Here is a 16,623-nt window from a genome sequence, read left to right on the forward strand (position 1 = left end):
AAAGAGTGTTTGCGATAAAAAGCCGGTTATGTATACCGACGTACAGAGAAGCGTATTGATATAAAGTGGAAAGTAAGAGACCAGATCTCTCTCGCGCGAAATAAATAACGAGATATACGCGTTAACGCATAAATCTAGTTTTACATTTACTTATAACGCGCGATCAAATTTGTGACGTATGATATGTACGTGCGTGAGAGAATTACGAGACTCCTTGTCGCATTACGCACCGCGTTACTATTAGCGCGACGCGGTGTCATGGCTTTCGAGTTGAACGTTATTAGCAAAAGAAGGAGCGCAGTTAATTTCTCGATAAGTATCCGTTCTTGGCACTCAAAAGTACCTGCGATAATTATTAAATGAATTATGGCGCATCGAATAAATGTTGAAAGACGGTTTTTGCAATTAATCGATTACTCGCGATTTTAATGTCAGCTGGCGATCAGACGTTGACCTTAATCGATGTACGCTCGAAGACATTGTTCGACAAAATAGGCGAACGTGTACACGAGATAATGATGTTCGGATGATTTTCTAGTCGCTGGACTGAAAGTTTACGTAGAAAAGTGGATAGTTAAATTTGATATTAACATACACTATATCCGATCGCCTTTACATTTTTCAGTTTCTTCAGTTTTGGAACGATCAGATCTGCGAGACGCATGCGCATGTATCTTTCACATTATTAAACATACATTAGCGATTTCATACACACACAATTTATTTTATAATGCGCGCTGGCTGTTCTTTTACATTTTATAATAAATTTAAAAATGCGCTTACGATATTTTTTCTTAGCGAAAATGCTACAAGAATTTATCATTTAGTTTCTTACGCAACTTTTAATGCCTTATTGTTAAATCGCTATTATTCTTGTAGTCTTTTCTCTAGCATCCGTGATTGAAAAAAAAAAAAAACATCTAGTAGTTCTAGGACATCCCATGTAACTACATAATTGGATGAAATTACAGTTGTCGTTATCGCACTTTATAATAAATGTTGAAACCCGTTGCCAGCGGGAATTCGTCATTTCGTGACCGTCGAGAAATATACGAGGCGATCCTTCGTGCAGACAAATAAGATCCCGTCCGCCGTGGACGCGTATGTCCACACACCTGAGATCCTTGGCATCACGACACGCATGTTCCACGCGCCAATGAAGATCGGTTGGATTCCGATCATGTAACCTCGCGCGACACCTTTCGTTTACGATCGATTGGACAGAAACATGGAAACATGTGGTTTATCAGAGAATAGAACATCTAGTAGTTCTAGGACATCCCATGTAACTACATAATTGGATGAAATTACAGTTGTCGTTATCGCACTTTATAATAAGTGTTGAAACCCGTTGCCAGCGGGAATTCGTCATTTCGTGACCGTCGAGAAATATACGAGGCGATCCTTCGTGCAGACAAATAAGACCCCGTCCGCCGTGGACGCGTATGTCCACACACCTGAGATCCTTGGCATCACGACACGCATGTTCCACGCGCCAATGAAGATCGGTTGGATTCCGATCATGTAACCTCGCGCGACACCTTTCGTTTACGATCGATTGGACAGAAACATGGAAACATGTGGTTTATCAGAGAATAGTCATCGCACTGTGATAGTTAGTAATATTCGCAAAATAGAGCAGAAATTCTGAGATAAAGAAAAATGTTAAATGGAAAAACGTATATTGAAAATGTGATATATCAGTTATGTAAATATTTGACAGTAGAAATATCGACTACGTAAATGCATGATCATAGTATATTCTCTTAATGTTAATAGAACTCTCTATAATTTACGTCGTGAAAAATGATGAAGAAATGTGAAGTCTGCTTTTGCCGTTAGTTTATGTTTCAATGTGGAATCGATAATCGAGGTGGGAAATTCATGGCCGGTAATATGACGATATAAAATATTACGATCGTCGCGGAGAATTAATTAAGAGTCGAATAGTGGAATTTCCAAGTTATCCGTTACATGTGGGAAAATCAAATAGGATTGGTAGAACGAGAGTTGATCAACATGTAAATAGCAATTTCCATCCGATCGATAGGTCACGCACATTTTATTCGACATTTCGATCTTAGCCTCACGCATTTAACGCCATGGTAATATCTCTTATTAGCATGTCGTTTAATGCGGATGTGATTGAGCAATCAATTAATTAACATTGTATTTTTATTTTACGCCACGTATCGCGGCAAGAAAAGCATGCAAAATAGGTTCCTGGACCAGCGCGAAAGTCAATATTATAAATTGCTGATCATCACGTGACTGATTGAGTTTGATTTCAGGCCGGACTGTATCTAGCGTAGAAATTCATCTGATTTATGCAGTAATTGGTGTTAATTAGTACTGCAATTAATTAACTGGTTCAATAATTACGAGCGGATTAAGTGGCACGCGCGAGCGCGAAAATCGTCGATCCGCTGAGATCGATTCTTCGAAATGAAATGCAATCTATTATTCGAGCGCGAGTCGTTATTTATATGACAATTAAAACGTTACTTTAATTCGATTTGATCATTCTTTATCTCGAATCTTAAAGCTTCCTCGGCCGGTGCTTAATTAAGTTTTGAGTGAATGGATGAAACTATCGCGTGCCAAGGTGATAAGTTTTCTCTCTATCACATGATCTGTGGTAATTATACGCTTTATATGTGAATACATGCTCATAATTTTGTAGAGTTTTTTCCTGGCGATATTTTCTATAAATAATACACAATTATACATATGGAGAAATCAATTCAATTAGAATTGAGTATTAAGAAATTGAATGTCCAAAATCTGCTCTTTTTAATTTAAGTCCTTGTTGGCACATCCTGTATAAATCTATGAAAATGTTTTCAAGCTGCGAAAGTATAATTTGAAATAAAAAAAATTTAATTTGAATTATTTGTAATATTAAAAGAAATATTAATAGTCAATTTTCATAGGAATTAAAATATTAAAAACTATAGATTATTTAAAAAAAAAAAAAAAAAAAAAAAAATTAAGATAAATATATTAATTGATTCTAGAATTTTTTCTTTCTTTTTTACAATATGGTACACAAAATTATTTTTGCAGGGTGATAAATAATTCTATATACAACGTGCGAAAAGTAACGATTTTACGCTTGATTGAAGAAGATAGAATATAAGTATAGAAAGTATGAGCTATAGGGTGAACAGCGTAATAAATACATGTTAAAATCTCGTTCTTTACTTTAGTGAAAAAATGTCAAGATTTACTACCTTTAATTTAAATATTAATTTAAATTTACACACACTACCGGGAACTGTTGGCACTAGCCATACTTGGCGGATGTATCAACGATTTTGACGTGCAACAAGCTTCCTCGCTTAATGAACGAGGCTGATATTTTTTTCAAATTTTTTCTTTTCCGAACTGGTTAATGATTTTTCTCATTTTAAGGAGGACGTTAAGCGCGACCGTGTATTTCACACGGTGAAATTGCAATCGGTGAAGTCATTTCCGTGTTACTCGTTAATTAATTCGTTTGGTCGCAAATTAACGGTTCGATAGGTGGATGAATAATTTAACAGCAATTATTGTTGACGACTGAGAATATGCTACACAACTTTATTCTCCTTAAAGTCCTAAAAAAAGTTAAAACTGTCGAGACTTTCTTCTGACGAGCAGTCGTTTTCACTTGTCAGTACATTCTCTATATACAAGAATTTTATTTTCATATAAATTATATATAGTTCTATATTTTATTTTTATGTAAAAATTTATTTAATATTTTATTTGTCAAGTAATCGAGGTAATTAAAATTTACATGTCGCGTTTATCCTTGTATTATAATTATTAAGCAAGATTCATTATTTAGCATGTAAAATCTACGCTTACATGACAGTCATAAATAATACGAGTCGTTGCCAAATAATTTTCACTATCGATATCAGCGGCGACTTGGCGGCCGGCGAGTGTTAATTTATTGTTTTCTAGCAACGTCAATCTCGTTGATTGTCGTTATCATCAGCGGACAGCCGGCCCACGCGGAGGCGAGAGAAAATTTTCCAGACGCGCTCGCGTCTAATCATTTCGCGCTATAAGAGCTATCTCGAGCAGGAAGAAAGTGCACCGCTAGAAGCGCGACGTGCGTGCTTTCACATAAATATTGGCTTGATAAATGTACCGGCCGAGGCGTTATGGATGGAGAATATTAGAATGGCACATGGCGATTGCGCGCCGATGGCCGCGCGTCATTGTAGGTATACAGCGGAGATTAAACGCGATTCCAATCAAGACGATTCACGCGCCCGCGCTTCCGCGTCCTTCGACGGAAACGTTGCACTCGATCCATCAACAATTACGGCGATTAAGATTCGCGTGAACAATCGGCCACACGGACGAAGAGAGTCATCGTTTTGTTAACTCGTTCGTCAGGATGCGTGAGATGCGTCCAGAAATAATCCGATATATAACGAGGTACAGACAATGTAATAAATTTTCGATAAATAAAACGGTGATTAAAAATTGGTCTTCTAATTTTGCACATCTATAATAACATTATTAAATTGATGATGATACTTTTTGAATTTCTTATCTTTGATCTCTTTGACGATATACCCGTATCGTAAATAATTTCAAATGCGGCTCCAACTAATTTTTTAAATCAAAATTGAGAAGCTTGAAGATGTTCAGATCTTGAAAAATTCTTTCACGTTTTAGATATAGTTACAAAATTTCACGGCACATGCAATTCACTCCCACGTGGTAAATTGGTACAATAGGTATAAAGGTCAAGCTTTCAAACATGCTCATTGTGTTAACGGTTACAGTCGGATTATCCTCGAGACGAGTTCCTAATTGCTTTAGCATATCCGCCAACGCCGGGATTAACCTGTTGGAATAGACTGGTCCCCGTGGATAGATCAAGGTATATCAAAGCCGCGAGAGATTGGTCGCCGATAGTAAACGGGTTGACACGTTCGAGACAGTTATATCCCGGTATCCCACGCAGCGCCCGGCTGCATTTAGCCCGCGGCGTACAATGCAACACCCGCGTAGGAACAATGGGAAGCTCGTGCGCGATGATTGATCGTCCAGCTGGATGCAATCGTACCGGCTGAATGTACCCTCGAGATCTCCTCTACTGCTGTCTTATCTCGGCGATTCTTCGTCTTACGCGGCCGACACGATGGACGATGGTCGTGCATGTTGCCGCTGTCTTGATGAGTTTCGCTAAACTCGCTGGTTAGGCTAACTGCGTGCAACGGTGGTTTTGCATACGCACGGCAGCCTATAAATTTCGCTCGCTCGTAGAGGCAGTTACGGTTCCTCGCTCTTCCTTTTACCGAGTCTCCATCATTATTTCCTAGCTTGTAAGACTTTGATTGAAAACTCATTTTTCTGTAATTTTTAATCCTTCGATTTCCAATAGCGCTTACTTCTTTTTTCCATTTATTTTTTGATTGAGTCAGAATTCCCAACTGGATCGCAAATCCTATTTACCTTCTCGTTTTAATCAAGCTTATTCTTCCCATCCGGTATAATTTGATACGTCGATACGACGACTAAAGAGTCAGTTTCGTCCGGTCGCGGCTGTCTCGTGCGTATCGAGATCGCGTGGGTCGAACTGCATCGAGGGACTTATGCAAATTCAATTTAACTCGCCTGTACAGTGAAAGAGAGCTAGTCAGGCTCGGAGCTCGAAGATTCTACACATATACTTTAGCGTATTATTATTTAAAGAAAAAAAATTACATGTTATGTGTATATGTGTAGAGAGATTGTAATTTTTCATAGAATAGCTTTTACTTTATCATTAAATGTAGTATGTTAAATATATTAATTTCCCCGAATTATACAGATACCCCCCTTGAGCATAATTAAATTCTCAACTATATTCTCAAAATGTAGTGAAACATCAGATTTGATGTATAAATACCGAAGTCCGTAGTTCTCTTCTTAATCTTTTCGAATCATCAAGTTTAATCAATTTTATTTTGATATCTATATTTAAGTGTGCAGAATAAATTTTATATATTTTTATATAACTAATTTTTTATATAACTTTTTTATATTAAGCGCATTTTACAGTCTTGATTAGGTTGTATATGTTATATTCACAATGACAGCGTGTGAGAGTGCCTTGAAACTTGAAGAGACGAATAAAGATGCGAATTGATAGCTAAATAAAATGAGAAAGCATGAGAGAAAGAAAGAGAAATGCACGTTGAAATCGGTTCGTCTTAAGTCGCGGCAGCTGGTCGGTTCCTTCATTTTATCTCGCATGACGAGCATCAAGGACCGCCAGCCTCTCTCGTGTAACCGCTTCATTATATGCGCCATTTTAAAAATGCGTTCCGCTGGCTAACTGTACGCGTGAAATATCCGCGCAAAGGTTACTCTCTATCGTCGACAAGATTTTGCGAGTTTCTCTTTAGCTTCGATCGAGGGTCTACGTTTGAGCGATATTTCCTATTTAACTCGTTATGCACGCATATGATGATGTTATTTTCACGAGTTATATTATGTTTTACTGAAGAGAAAAAAGAGAATGTCGCTTGATGAAAAAGCTTCCGACAACGTAACGTTTTTAACGCCTTAAATTTTTAATTGTCTTTAGGAGGAAATTGGCGAGATAATCGAATCAGCTCCAACGACTTCGCTTCACATCACGGATGAACCAAAGTATTCGGCTCAGCCCGAAAGATTATCCAATTACGCGAATGAATCGTTCACTCCGAGATCCTTGCCGGCCACGAGGTCGCACGTCTTTGTACGGAGACAAAATTCGTTGACGAGGAGCGGCGAAGATATCGGCGATTGGTCGAATAGTATCCTCGCGGAATTCAATAACATAATTGCCAAGGAGATCAGCGAACTGACCAAAGAGAAAAAGAAGAAGGAAGCCGCGCGTAGCGACGACGACGTCAGGGTGATACAGTACAAGGAATTGCTGAACGAATTCGGATTATCCGATAGCGAGAGTTCCGATCGAACGTCCAGCGGCGGACATGAACCTCCTCAGGATGAGGAGAATCTTCGAGATCGCAGAAACGGAAGATTGTTCGTTGACGACGATTGTCGCTGCCTACTAAATTCCGATTACGATGAGCCGCACGATCGAGTCATCCCGGAGGACAGGAAGAGCGACAGTCTGCCAGAGAATCTGCAAGACATCATTGGCAAGCGTGGTCGATTTCATACCACGGACGCACTAAGTTCTGACTACGACGAGCCCAGCAATTGTCTGCCGATGAATTCGATCAGGAGCCAGATCGATCGAATCACCTCTAGTCTACCGTCGAAGCTGGAGCGCGGGTGTGCCCCGAAGGACGCGCGATTGGATCCTTGCCATGCACCAAAGACACCTGTAGGATTAAGCTCGAGGACCAATGAGAATATCAGCGTGGACATCGGAAGCTCGTTCAAAAGCGCCGAGGAAGCGCCCGAAGAGGCCGCCGCGAAGTTGCCGCCACGACAACGATCCGAGAGAAAGATAAGTCTGCCTGTCAATTTGACAAGTCAGAAGCGTAGAAAGGCAGCGCGATTGCAGAGATTCCGACGTGGCACGGACGATCAAGAGACAATGGATCCCGATTACGACGACGTATTCATGAACGAGGAGATCAGCGGCAGGTCTAAATCCTTGGACAATCGCGTGCCAAAGTCGGCGCCCGTGACGCCGACGGAGGAAAAGAAACCACCATTCTCCAAGTTATTAAGAAAACGACACATCTCGATGTTTCACGAGAATTCGGACGATGTTATCCTGGTGAGCGTGTCCTCGCTGCCGGATCAAGATCTGTTGCGTTTAAGAAACGACAGGCGTCATGAGACGAAAAACGGCAAGATGAATTCGAAGGAAATGTTAACCAAAAAGAGGGCGATATCGCCGCTAACTCTACGCTCGGATATTACTGCGAAAAGACTGTCGGAATCGGACAGAGATGTCAGGCAAGTTAGCCCGGTAGACTTGAAGAAGTTATCTCTGGTGCGACCATGGGGCAACGACGTCGCGGTGAGTTGCGACTTGCCCGAAAATGACGACATCGAGGAGAATTGCGGGATCGAGAATGGAACCTTCGCCAAATTGGAGCACATTGACGTAAAGAAGATTATAGAAGAGCAGAACGCGAGAGCGGGATCCGTAAGTTTCAATATTGATTTCTATCATTAATTATTTTGTTGTTATTAATGTTGGAATTGATTATGTATTGTTTGTTATTATAACGTATACATATACATATAATGCATATCGACGAGATATCGAATATTTCAATATAATGAGAATTATAATCAACGGATATATTTGCATATATATAGATATGTATAATAGACTTTTAAATTATATATATATATATATATATATATATATATAATATATTTTTATATAATTAAGAATAATTATATGCTAAAGATATATTTCACAATAGGTATTATTTGTTGTATGTACACTTTTAAATCAGTATTAAATTGCCTTTGCATTTATAACACATGTACTTCAGACGACAGAAAGCACGAAATTTGATTACTTTATTTTATTCCACTCGCAGCTACCTATTTCTCTGCAATCCCTGTTGTCGAGGATACGAAATGGTTCGGGTTCTTGTTGCCCGAATAGTCCACCGATGGTGGACTCTCTTACTTGCTCCGACATGGCGACTCAAACCTCGCCAGCGATTTCGAGAAGTTCCAGCTTCACCTGGGTTAGCGATTGCGACTCTCCCCAAGGTAATTTCCGTATCATCCCGGTTCTTTACACGACCCGCTTGATATATATTCATAGGCTTAGTTAACGTCCGTGAAATTTACTTCCGTTCTGGTTCTCCGTAATCCAGTATACTATTCCAAGAGTTTCGATAATTGATGATTCACCTCTGATTAATTTTCTGCTTAGTCTTTGCATCCATTAAAGTTATATCTGTTCCGGATAATTTTTTTGTACGTTTAAATGGCACGGAATGGGACGTTTTAATTTTATATTTTATTCTTTCGGTAACTTTTCTGTTCGAAAAATTATTTCCTTTAGTAGAAAATTGATAGATACACATTAAAAGATGCATACATGTTATTTTGCTAATAATATTAATTAATTTAAAATTTTAAGATTTCTATTTCAATATATTTTGTAATGTAAGATATTGTGCTATTAAAGTTTAATGCATATAATTCAATGGATATAATATAATAAAAATAAGAATAATATTGCAAATCTAATTTATATAATTTATTAAATCGCGTTTCTCTTCATTGTAGCCGAGTCCCAATTAGATTCGCAGTCGTTGCAAGATGAAAGCACATTAGACCCAGTTTCTCCCCAAGACACTGTGGACGACGACAATAGATCCTCGTCGTCGTCCCAGGACCTCTTGCAGAGCATGGACGAGATTTCCTCCGGAAGTCTGTCGCCGGATACCACTGACAGAGCATCTCCGCTCGAAAGCGGAATTGGAACAGCGAGTCCGCCCAGAAGCACAGATCGGCGCTTGACTAAACGTAAGATAAAAATACTTTGCTTTTGTCCTAAAAATTCAATTTAAAGAGAGATTGCCATATTTATATTTAGTATTAGTATAGTATTTTATTTTGTCAAATATACAAATTATTCGTGATTTATAACATAATATTCATGATCCTCTTAACGTGGCTTGTAACAAAAAATTCTTTTTTCGCTCATGTAATATACTTTGACGCGATTGCATTGTTGAATTTTATAAAAATTGACATTCGCTAAAGTCTCGGTACATCCGTGCTTGTCTCTCGTATAGCGTCAACACCGAACAAATGCCATCGCAAAGAGACGTGGGAGCGAATCCGACGACGACCGTCGAAATTGAGCTCGCGAAATGACAAGAACTCGCAAGACGTATGGGTGAAACGCGAAAGCGTGCACACGCAAACGAAACAGAACGATGATCAGTACTCGCAAGATGCGGTGGACAGCAGTAGCGGCCTCGATGATTCCTTGCCGAGGATCAAGACACCCAGACCCACGAATTTACCGCTATGTGAGTCACGTTACAGCTGTTATTTTATACTTTTTCTTTTCGCTTATTACGCGCGGTATATGAATCGTTCATCTTGAAAATTTTACACGAAGATTTTGCGATATACGTATTGCGTTAATTTGCTTTTATATATTATAAATTCTAATCTAGCTGTTGGATTTCTTTTTGCAACAGGCTTGTCCATTACCGCGAGCAGTTCCTTGAGCTCGGGCGAACTGCTCGAAACACCACCCCGAGCGCCGTCTTCGCCATCCGCGGCGAGTCTTCAACTGAAACCAGAACCTCTAGCCGTGGAGATGGGCGGAAAGAGCAGCAGCGCGCCGTTGCTGGAAAACAACGACGCCGGGAAAGCTAACGGGAAGGTGCCGGTGAGTTTCTTCTCTCTTTTTTTTTTCTAAGTTTTGAATAAATTCGAATAGTTGTAATATAACGGAAAAGGTTAATCGACTAAAAAAAAAAATTTTAACGAATATAAAATATTTTTTATTTTTAATTGAACTAAGTGATTCGAATAATTAAAATTTATACAAATCTGCTGCTACTAGCTCTTTTCACGTAAAATGTTTACATATGAAAAGAAATCACGCATAATACGAAGTGCCGACAAAATAGATTAGAGCGTTTGACGTAATAATATACCATCCCGTTTCTATCCCGACTTATCTTCCTTTAATATGCGAGCGCGCGAACTTACGTAAGCGAACATCGGTTGACGTCAAGTCGCCGGTACGAAACGTCCCTTAAATAATATCGATAGCTAACTTGAGCATGACTCGTAGAGAGCGAGAGGCTGGACGCTTACATCGGGTATCGTCCTAGACGCGACGGCGGACATTAATCGCGCGGCATCGGAGCATGTACGACGTTATCGGGATATCGAGATTATCCGATGCGCAGGGTGTATCTCAGATATATATACATATGCCTCTCCCTTCGGCCTCGGCCACGTTCGGCGATCCGCTGTTTACGGACGGTTATTAGTCTCTGCCCACGTGGTGCGCGTACGTCGTTTGACATTGATTATCGCGTCCCGTATGCTCTGCTTCGCATAATCCGTCGTGGATTAGGAGAAGTGTCGTAAGATCGACATTTTGTTACCGCGTTATGAGTCTCGGATTCCCTCTTTCTCGACAAGTATACTCACCTGTTTCACGAGAGACGGGAATTTCTTGCAAACCAGCTCATCGCGTGCGAACCGGTTGAGCCAATCTGCTCGTTCAGCTAGGCGTGTGCACTATTGATCTCCTATGATTAATCGCCTAAAGGAACAATTAATCCTTACGATTTGTGTGGGTAATTACGATACGAAAGATCGTTGACAAATTTTTGCGTACAAGAGCGAGGTTATTGGAGAATATTATTAATAAGAAAAATTAGTTATTTGCTATTTAAGAACTACTTGCTAATCTTTTATACTCATCTGTCAAATTTAAATTCTTTGATTCAATTAATTGAATTAAAATTTATGTTTGTGAATATGCCGTAGAACTTGCTTATAAAGCTGTACAAATGTCATAATAATACGATACCATAATACAATAATTTAACGATATATATTATTGCGTATAATGTCAGTAAACGAAAAAATTATAGTCTAAAGTATTAAATATAAAATTTACGTATAAATTTCTGATTAGTAGTTTAGCTTAAATCTTTTTGTAACATTTACATAAAAGGATGCAACTTCGAAGTTGAAGTTTATGTGTGCTTCATTGTTCGATACATCTTTTATGAACTTCCTGTGAAAATAATTAACTTTGTCCATGGTAACGTCAGCAGAATTAGTTTCAGCGCTGTTTACTCTATTAACATGTACTGGAGCAATTAATCATTATTTACGATTAAACTTAAGTGCCTGAGTAAATGGATGACTAGTTAGATAGGTCGCGCTTATTGTTTTCTCGGCTCATGCTTCCCATCATTCTTCTTGTCTCGAGAATCCGTCGTTCTCTTCATGCACGACGAATATTGTGCAAGGTCAGTCTTTGACGGTAAAAGCGGCGCTCCGCCTGAATGCACTTGGTGAGCCGGGAGAGAGAAGAGAGAAAAAGAGAGAGTGAGAGAGAGTCGAGTCAATATTCTATTTACCTCAAATATTTTGGATGGCAACCGGTAACGGGACGTAGTTTGCAGCCGGCTGCTTTTCGCATTCTGTATGTGAATCCGATCGTGGCTCGACCTTTGACGTGCACATGCACGCGCGCAACTGCGCATTTATATCTTGGTGGTTTTCGTTGGACAGTGGCCGCGTATGCAAATTATCAATGAAGTGTCAGTACACGAGGGGATTCGCGCTCGAGTGAGCACGTTGCCTCTCGGTAAACACCCATTGCACGAGGACGCGCGCGCGCGGAAGTCGCGCGTGAACACCCGGTACTGGATTGCCCGTGTTGGTGAGCGATCAAAGCTAATGGGGCAGCCAGCCGTGGCGGCGTATTAATCGGTTGGCATCCTCGGATCTTGAATATAGCCACGCCGTGTGGTCTATCACGTACGCGTGCACTAAGGCCGTGGTGGAAAACTTGAGCTTTAAATGCATATCTGTCTCTCTCTCTCTGTTGGAGATTGTAAATGACGCACAATTGTTCTTTTCCGAATCGGCATCCGTAACGGATTGAATGCGGAGCCAGGCATATTACGCAGCTTCTACACTTAAACGAAAATTTTAATCGACCGTTTAATTTCACAAACGTTAAAAATTTATATCTAACAAACGGCGCTTTGAATACATTATTTATTATTATTTAATCTTTGAAATGTGCATATTTTGACGCTGCAATTTAATTAAACTAAAAAGTACAATAGAAGCCGATGTACAATATATTTTGCTTTAAATCTCTTGAAATAAAATTTTATATACATATTATATATATATTAATATCTGTAGATTTTTTTTCTCATTTATAGATACTATAGAACAATTGAATCTTTTTTTAATATTCTTGTAAAATATTACGTGTATTTTATTGCGATTATATGAACGGAAGCATTACAAAATAAAATACAGATCAGAGATATTTATTTTTGAAACTGCCAAGACTGTAATGACGCACCTGTGTAAAATATGCTTCTCGGAATATAACTGTTCAAAAGAGATACATTTGTTTGAGACTACGGGGAAATTTTCAGTATTTTCAGTAAAAGTGTAGCGTATCTCTCTGCGTCACATTGTTTCATCTCATATCTCGTTTGTAGGCGAAATGATTAGCTCGAGGATCCCGAGAAACGATATAACTTTTGTTTGAGAATTTCTCGCGGGGTTCGCTTTGAAGCCTAGTAAGTCGTAAAAAATATAGCCTATTCGATCTTGTTTGAAAAGATATTTTACAGCTAGTTTACGATTTTTAAATATGGCATCGATACCTGGAGATATCCATTACTTTATAACCGCGTATAATGACGAAACATTTCTTTTTCAAAATCACACATTTCGCTTCGTGATATCGCCTTTATTTTAGTTATACCTTGTTTGTATTATTTTTATGACGAATCATATTTTAACGACAGCTTCAATAATCGAATTTCTAAAAATAACAATGAGATGATTATACAAAGAACGTAAAAACGTTCTCTCGGAAGTCGTATAACAATATTGTACTTAATATTACCACTTCATCAACTTCTTAATTTTTACTTCATTCTTTTCATATTTGAATTTTACGCTTAGTGATTCTGTGTTCGAAGGGCGATATATAATTGAGTGAACGATGCCCTTTTCGGAGCGAGAACGGCGCATCGCGTGTGTGAATTTTTAAGGGTAATCACGAGTTTTTCATTTTTTTCGTGAATATTGAAGGGATATCGATCGATATATGGTATATATACATCCACTCGGTGGGGCACGATGTAGATAAGGTCACGGTTGTTTTCGAGGCCGACTCAATACCGTAAGTGGGTCACGGTTCAATCGCGTCGATTATTATTTATCTTTCGTTGCTAGAAAATAAAATAAAATTAGAATCATCGATAAAAAGGATAACGATCGTGTCTTTTGTGTCTGCGCGTATTATCAGGCAATAAAACGTGTCCGCGACCCGACCAAGTTAAAGAACCGGTTCTCTTTTCCGATATAATAGTATAAAATTACGTTATCAGCTCTTAAACGATTAAATTAAATGCACACTAATATAATATCTATGTGTGCATAATCGTAATTAGGAATTCACTTGGAATCTCGAGACGTTTCAAATAGCGTATGTGCTGCGGTTCTTCGAAACGCCTATCTTACACCGAGATATAAAACAGGCTTTACTAGTTCATTAACTAGTCGTTAAACGGGAGAACCAATTTATTTCGAGCGATCCTTTTACCGCGGCAATAGTTTGAGAAATACTGTCGTCGCGCGGTACATTTGACTGCAGTAAACGCATCGTTCTCGCTAAAGGTGCTCCTTTGACCCTTTCTTTGCACGGTCCTGCAAGCACCGAGAGTGTTTTTCCGCAGTTTCTCAAGCCAATGATACGTTCTGTGCTGTTTTCAGAGCTTGCAGCAGCAGCCGCGCTCGCAGTCGGAACGGCAACTATCAGGTAAGCGAACGAAACGACCATTCCACTCGATCATATACGAACCGGTATGCTCGAAGTCGATACTGTAACAATACAGTACGTTCCCCGTAACTATTACCCAGGGAAACTTTTAATGGTCGAAAAAACGAATCAATTTTAAAGCGATATTGATAGCTTGATTATCGCGTGGGTGGATTTGGCAAGAGAGTCCTGAAATCAAGCGAGAGTAGGTATTTCGATTTCTTGTGCGTTAATTGAAATATGAAAATAATTTGAGCTATGCACGCATTTCATGCGCAATATATGACGACATTCGTATTTGGTGCTTGAAGAGAGATGGATACGTACGAAATGGAAACATAATTATATATATTTAAAAAACACTGAGAAATTATGAAATTAAAAGTTGCAGAAATTATATAGAAATATTTAATTATATACAAGATCTATCAGTTTTAAGTTGCAAATTAAATAGGAATAAAAATGCTTTTTGTTACTTAATTTGTGAAAAATTCATTTTTAAACGAAAAATGGCTTCTTTGGAATACATTATAGTGTTGGCGAGTTTGGCATCTCTTGGCTCGCATCTGATTACATTTGAACGATGATTCGATCAGTTTACGACGCCAATCTGCCATTAATTTACGCCACCCGCATGGGATGCAAACGAGCCCGACACGAGCGAAAATGAATATTGACATCTTTGATCGCGTGAACGAAACGCACGAGGCGCGCCTGCGATCGATCGATAGGCTGATCTCCATCGAATAATATCGGCGGGCTGTGCGTCCGATAACGAGTTTAGGGTGTAATCAATTTTCCCTCGCAACGCAATCGAATGCAATTTGCGACGTTGGAAACGACGGAATTTTCGCCCTCGGACCGCCAATGATACACTAATGCGGTGTCTGGGTGTTCATTACATGAGGGGATTCTCCGGCTAGACTTAACGCGCGTGTAATATTCTCAGTTACGCAGCACGAAATTAATTGAAGACATCCGTGTAATATTCTCGCAATGTTCAAGGTGCGCCGAGATTTATCAAGTTTCGCTACTCTGTAGAGATTATCTCAAAGTTACTCGTTCTTTGCATGGATATGCGTAGACATACATAGATACGATTCGATGGTAATATCTTGCGCAATCTATTTGGTTAAATGATTTCTCTATTTTTTATTAGTAAGTAAAATATAATTTTTAAAATATAACATAATTTTTCAAATATAATTTAATATTAATCAAATTTTTGTTATACTTAGATTTATATTTTTGTCACATTTATTTTGAATAAATAATATATAATATACATATATATATAATGTGAGAAATAAATGTACAAAAATGAGAGATACACGTGCGAGATAGTATAAAAGAAAGAAGTTTAATTAACTTCTCTACGGTAATGTAAAAATAATGATAGATGTCGAGAGTGACTTCCAATATCATCTTCTCTATCACGCTATATATGAAAGTTCTATCGCTTCCTATCTAGAGCTCATGCGTTCGTATTGTGTCGAATCCGATCGCGAAAGTTTAATTAATTATCGACCGAACTAATTGCTTTCTCGCGCCGCGATCCCATGGCGCGACGTGATTATGACTTCCGGTGTAGGCACACCCGAGGTTAGTATGCATCTATGGATGCACCGGCGATGCACTTTCCTTCTCGCCCGCGGCGATTTAATCGGCACCGCGCTAATCGAATAAATCTTGCGATAGAAATATAGCGGATGAAAAGAAGCGACTCTCCGTGATGACTCGCGACAGAGTGGAAAATCAGCAATACCTCTGCCGCCTTGAACTAGAAAATTACTTCCCCTATATGGCGTCGCACAAGATATTTATTACCTGATATAAAAATAAAAAGTTTGCGCCATATTTTCCTCAACGCTCAATGAAGAACTATCGATCTTTTTAACCGGACCATGTAGTATAATATATTTTGTAATTTAATTGCAAACATCCGAATCTTTAAAATTATGTATTTCAAAAGAGGAAAGATATCTGAAGAAATATTGAATTTTTTTATTTTTGATCAATTCTTTTCGTTAAGAGGGATTTATAATTATTTTTATAAAATAGTTTATTTCTTTTTAATATCGTGATTGTTCAAAATGAATATGATTTATCTGCGTTGAAGAATAATATTCTTA

At 38.7% G+C, this 16,623-nt stretch overlaps 1 protein-coding gene and 1 long non-coding RNA gene across 3 annotated transcripts in view; one reads left to right on the forward strand and one right to left on the reverse strand.

Moving 5' to 3' along the window:
- Positions 1–16,623, forward strand: part of LOC115233699 — a 213,366-nt gene that overhangs the window by 68,219 nt on the left and 128,524 nt on the right. For both annotated transcript variants that reach the window (XM_029804263.1, XM_029804264.1), the window contains 6 exons: positions 6,578–8,104; positions 8,511–8,688; positions 9,214–9,453; positions 9,726–9,965; positions 10,140–10,333; positions 14,446–14,491. In XM_029804263.1, the coding sequence (XP_029660123.1) occupies positions 6,578–8,104; positions 8,511–8,688; positions 9,214–9,453; positions 9,726–9,965; positions 10,140–10,333; positions 14,446–14,491 (2,425 nt within the window). The remainder of the gene's footprint in view (positions 1–6,577; positions 8,105–8,510; positions 8,689–9,213; positions 9,454–9,725; positions 9,966–10,139; positions 10,334–14,445; positions 14,492–16,623) is intronic.
- LOC115233701 lies at positions 9,316–12,177 on the reverse strand. The gene is made up of 3 exons (XR_003883824.1): positions 12,054–12,177; positions 11,110–11,224; positions 9,316–9,447 (listed from the first exon to the last, which is right to left on the reverse strand). It is a non-coding gene; the product is annotated as an uncharacterized LOC115233701 (long non-coding RNA).

The sequence above is a fragment of the Formica exsecta genome, unplaced genomic scaffold (assembly GCF_003651465.1).
Source record: "Formica exsecta isolate Colony F162 unplaced genomic scaffold, ASM365146v1 scaffold182, whole genome shotgun sequence".
NCBI lineage: Eukaryota > Metazoa > Arthropoda > Insecta > Hymenoptera > Formicidae > Formica > Formica exsecta.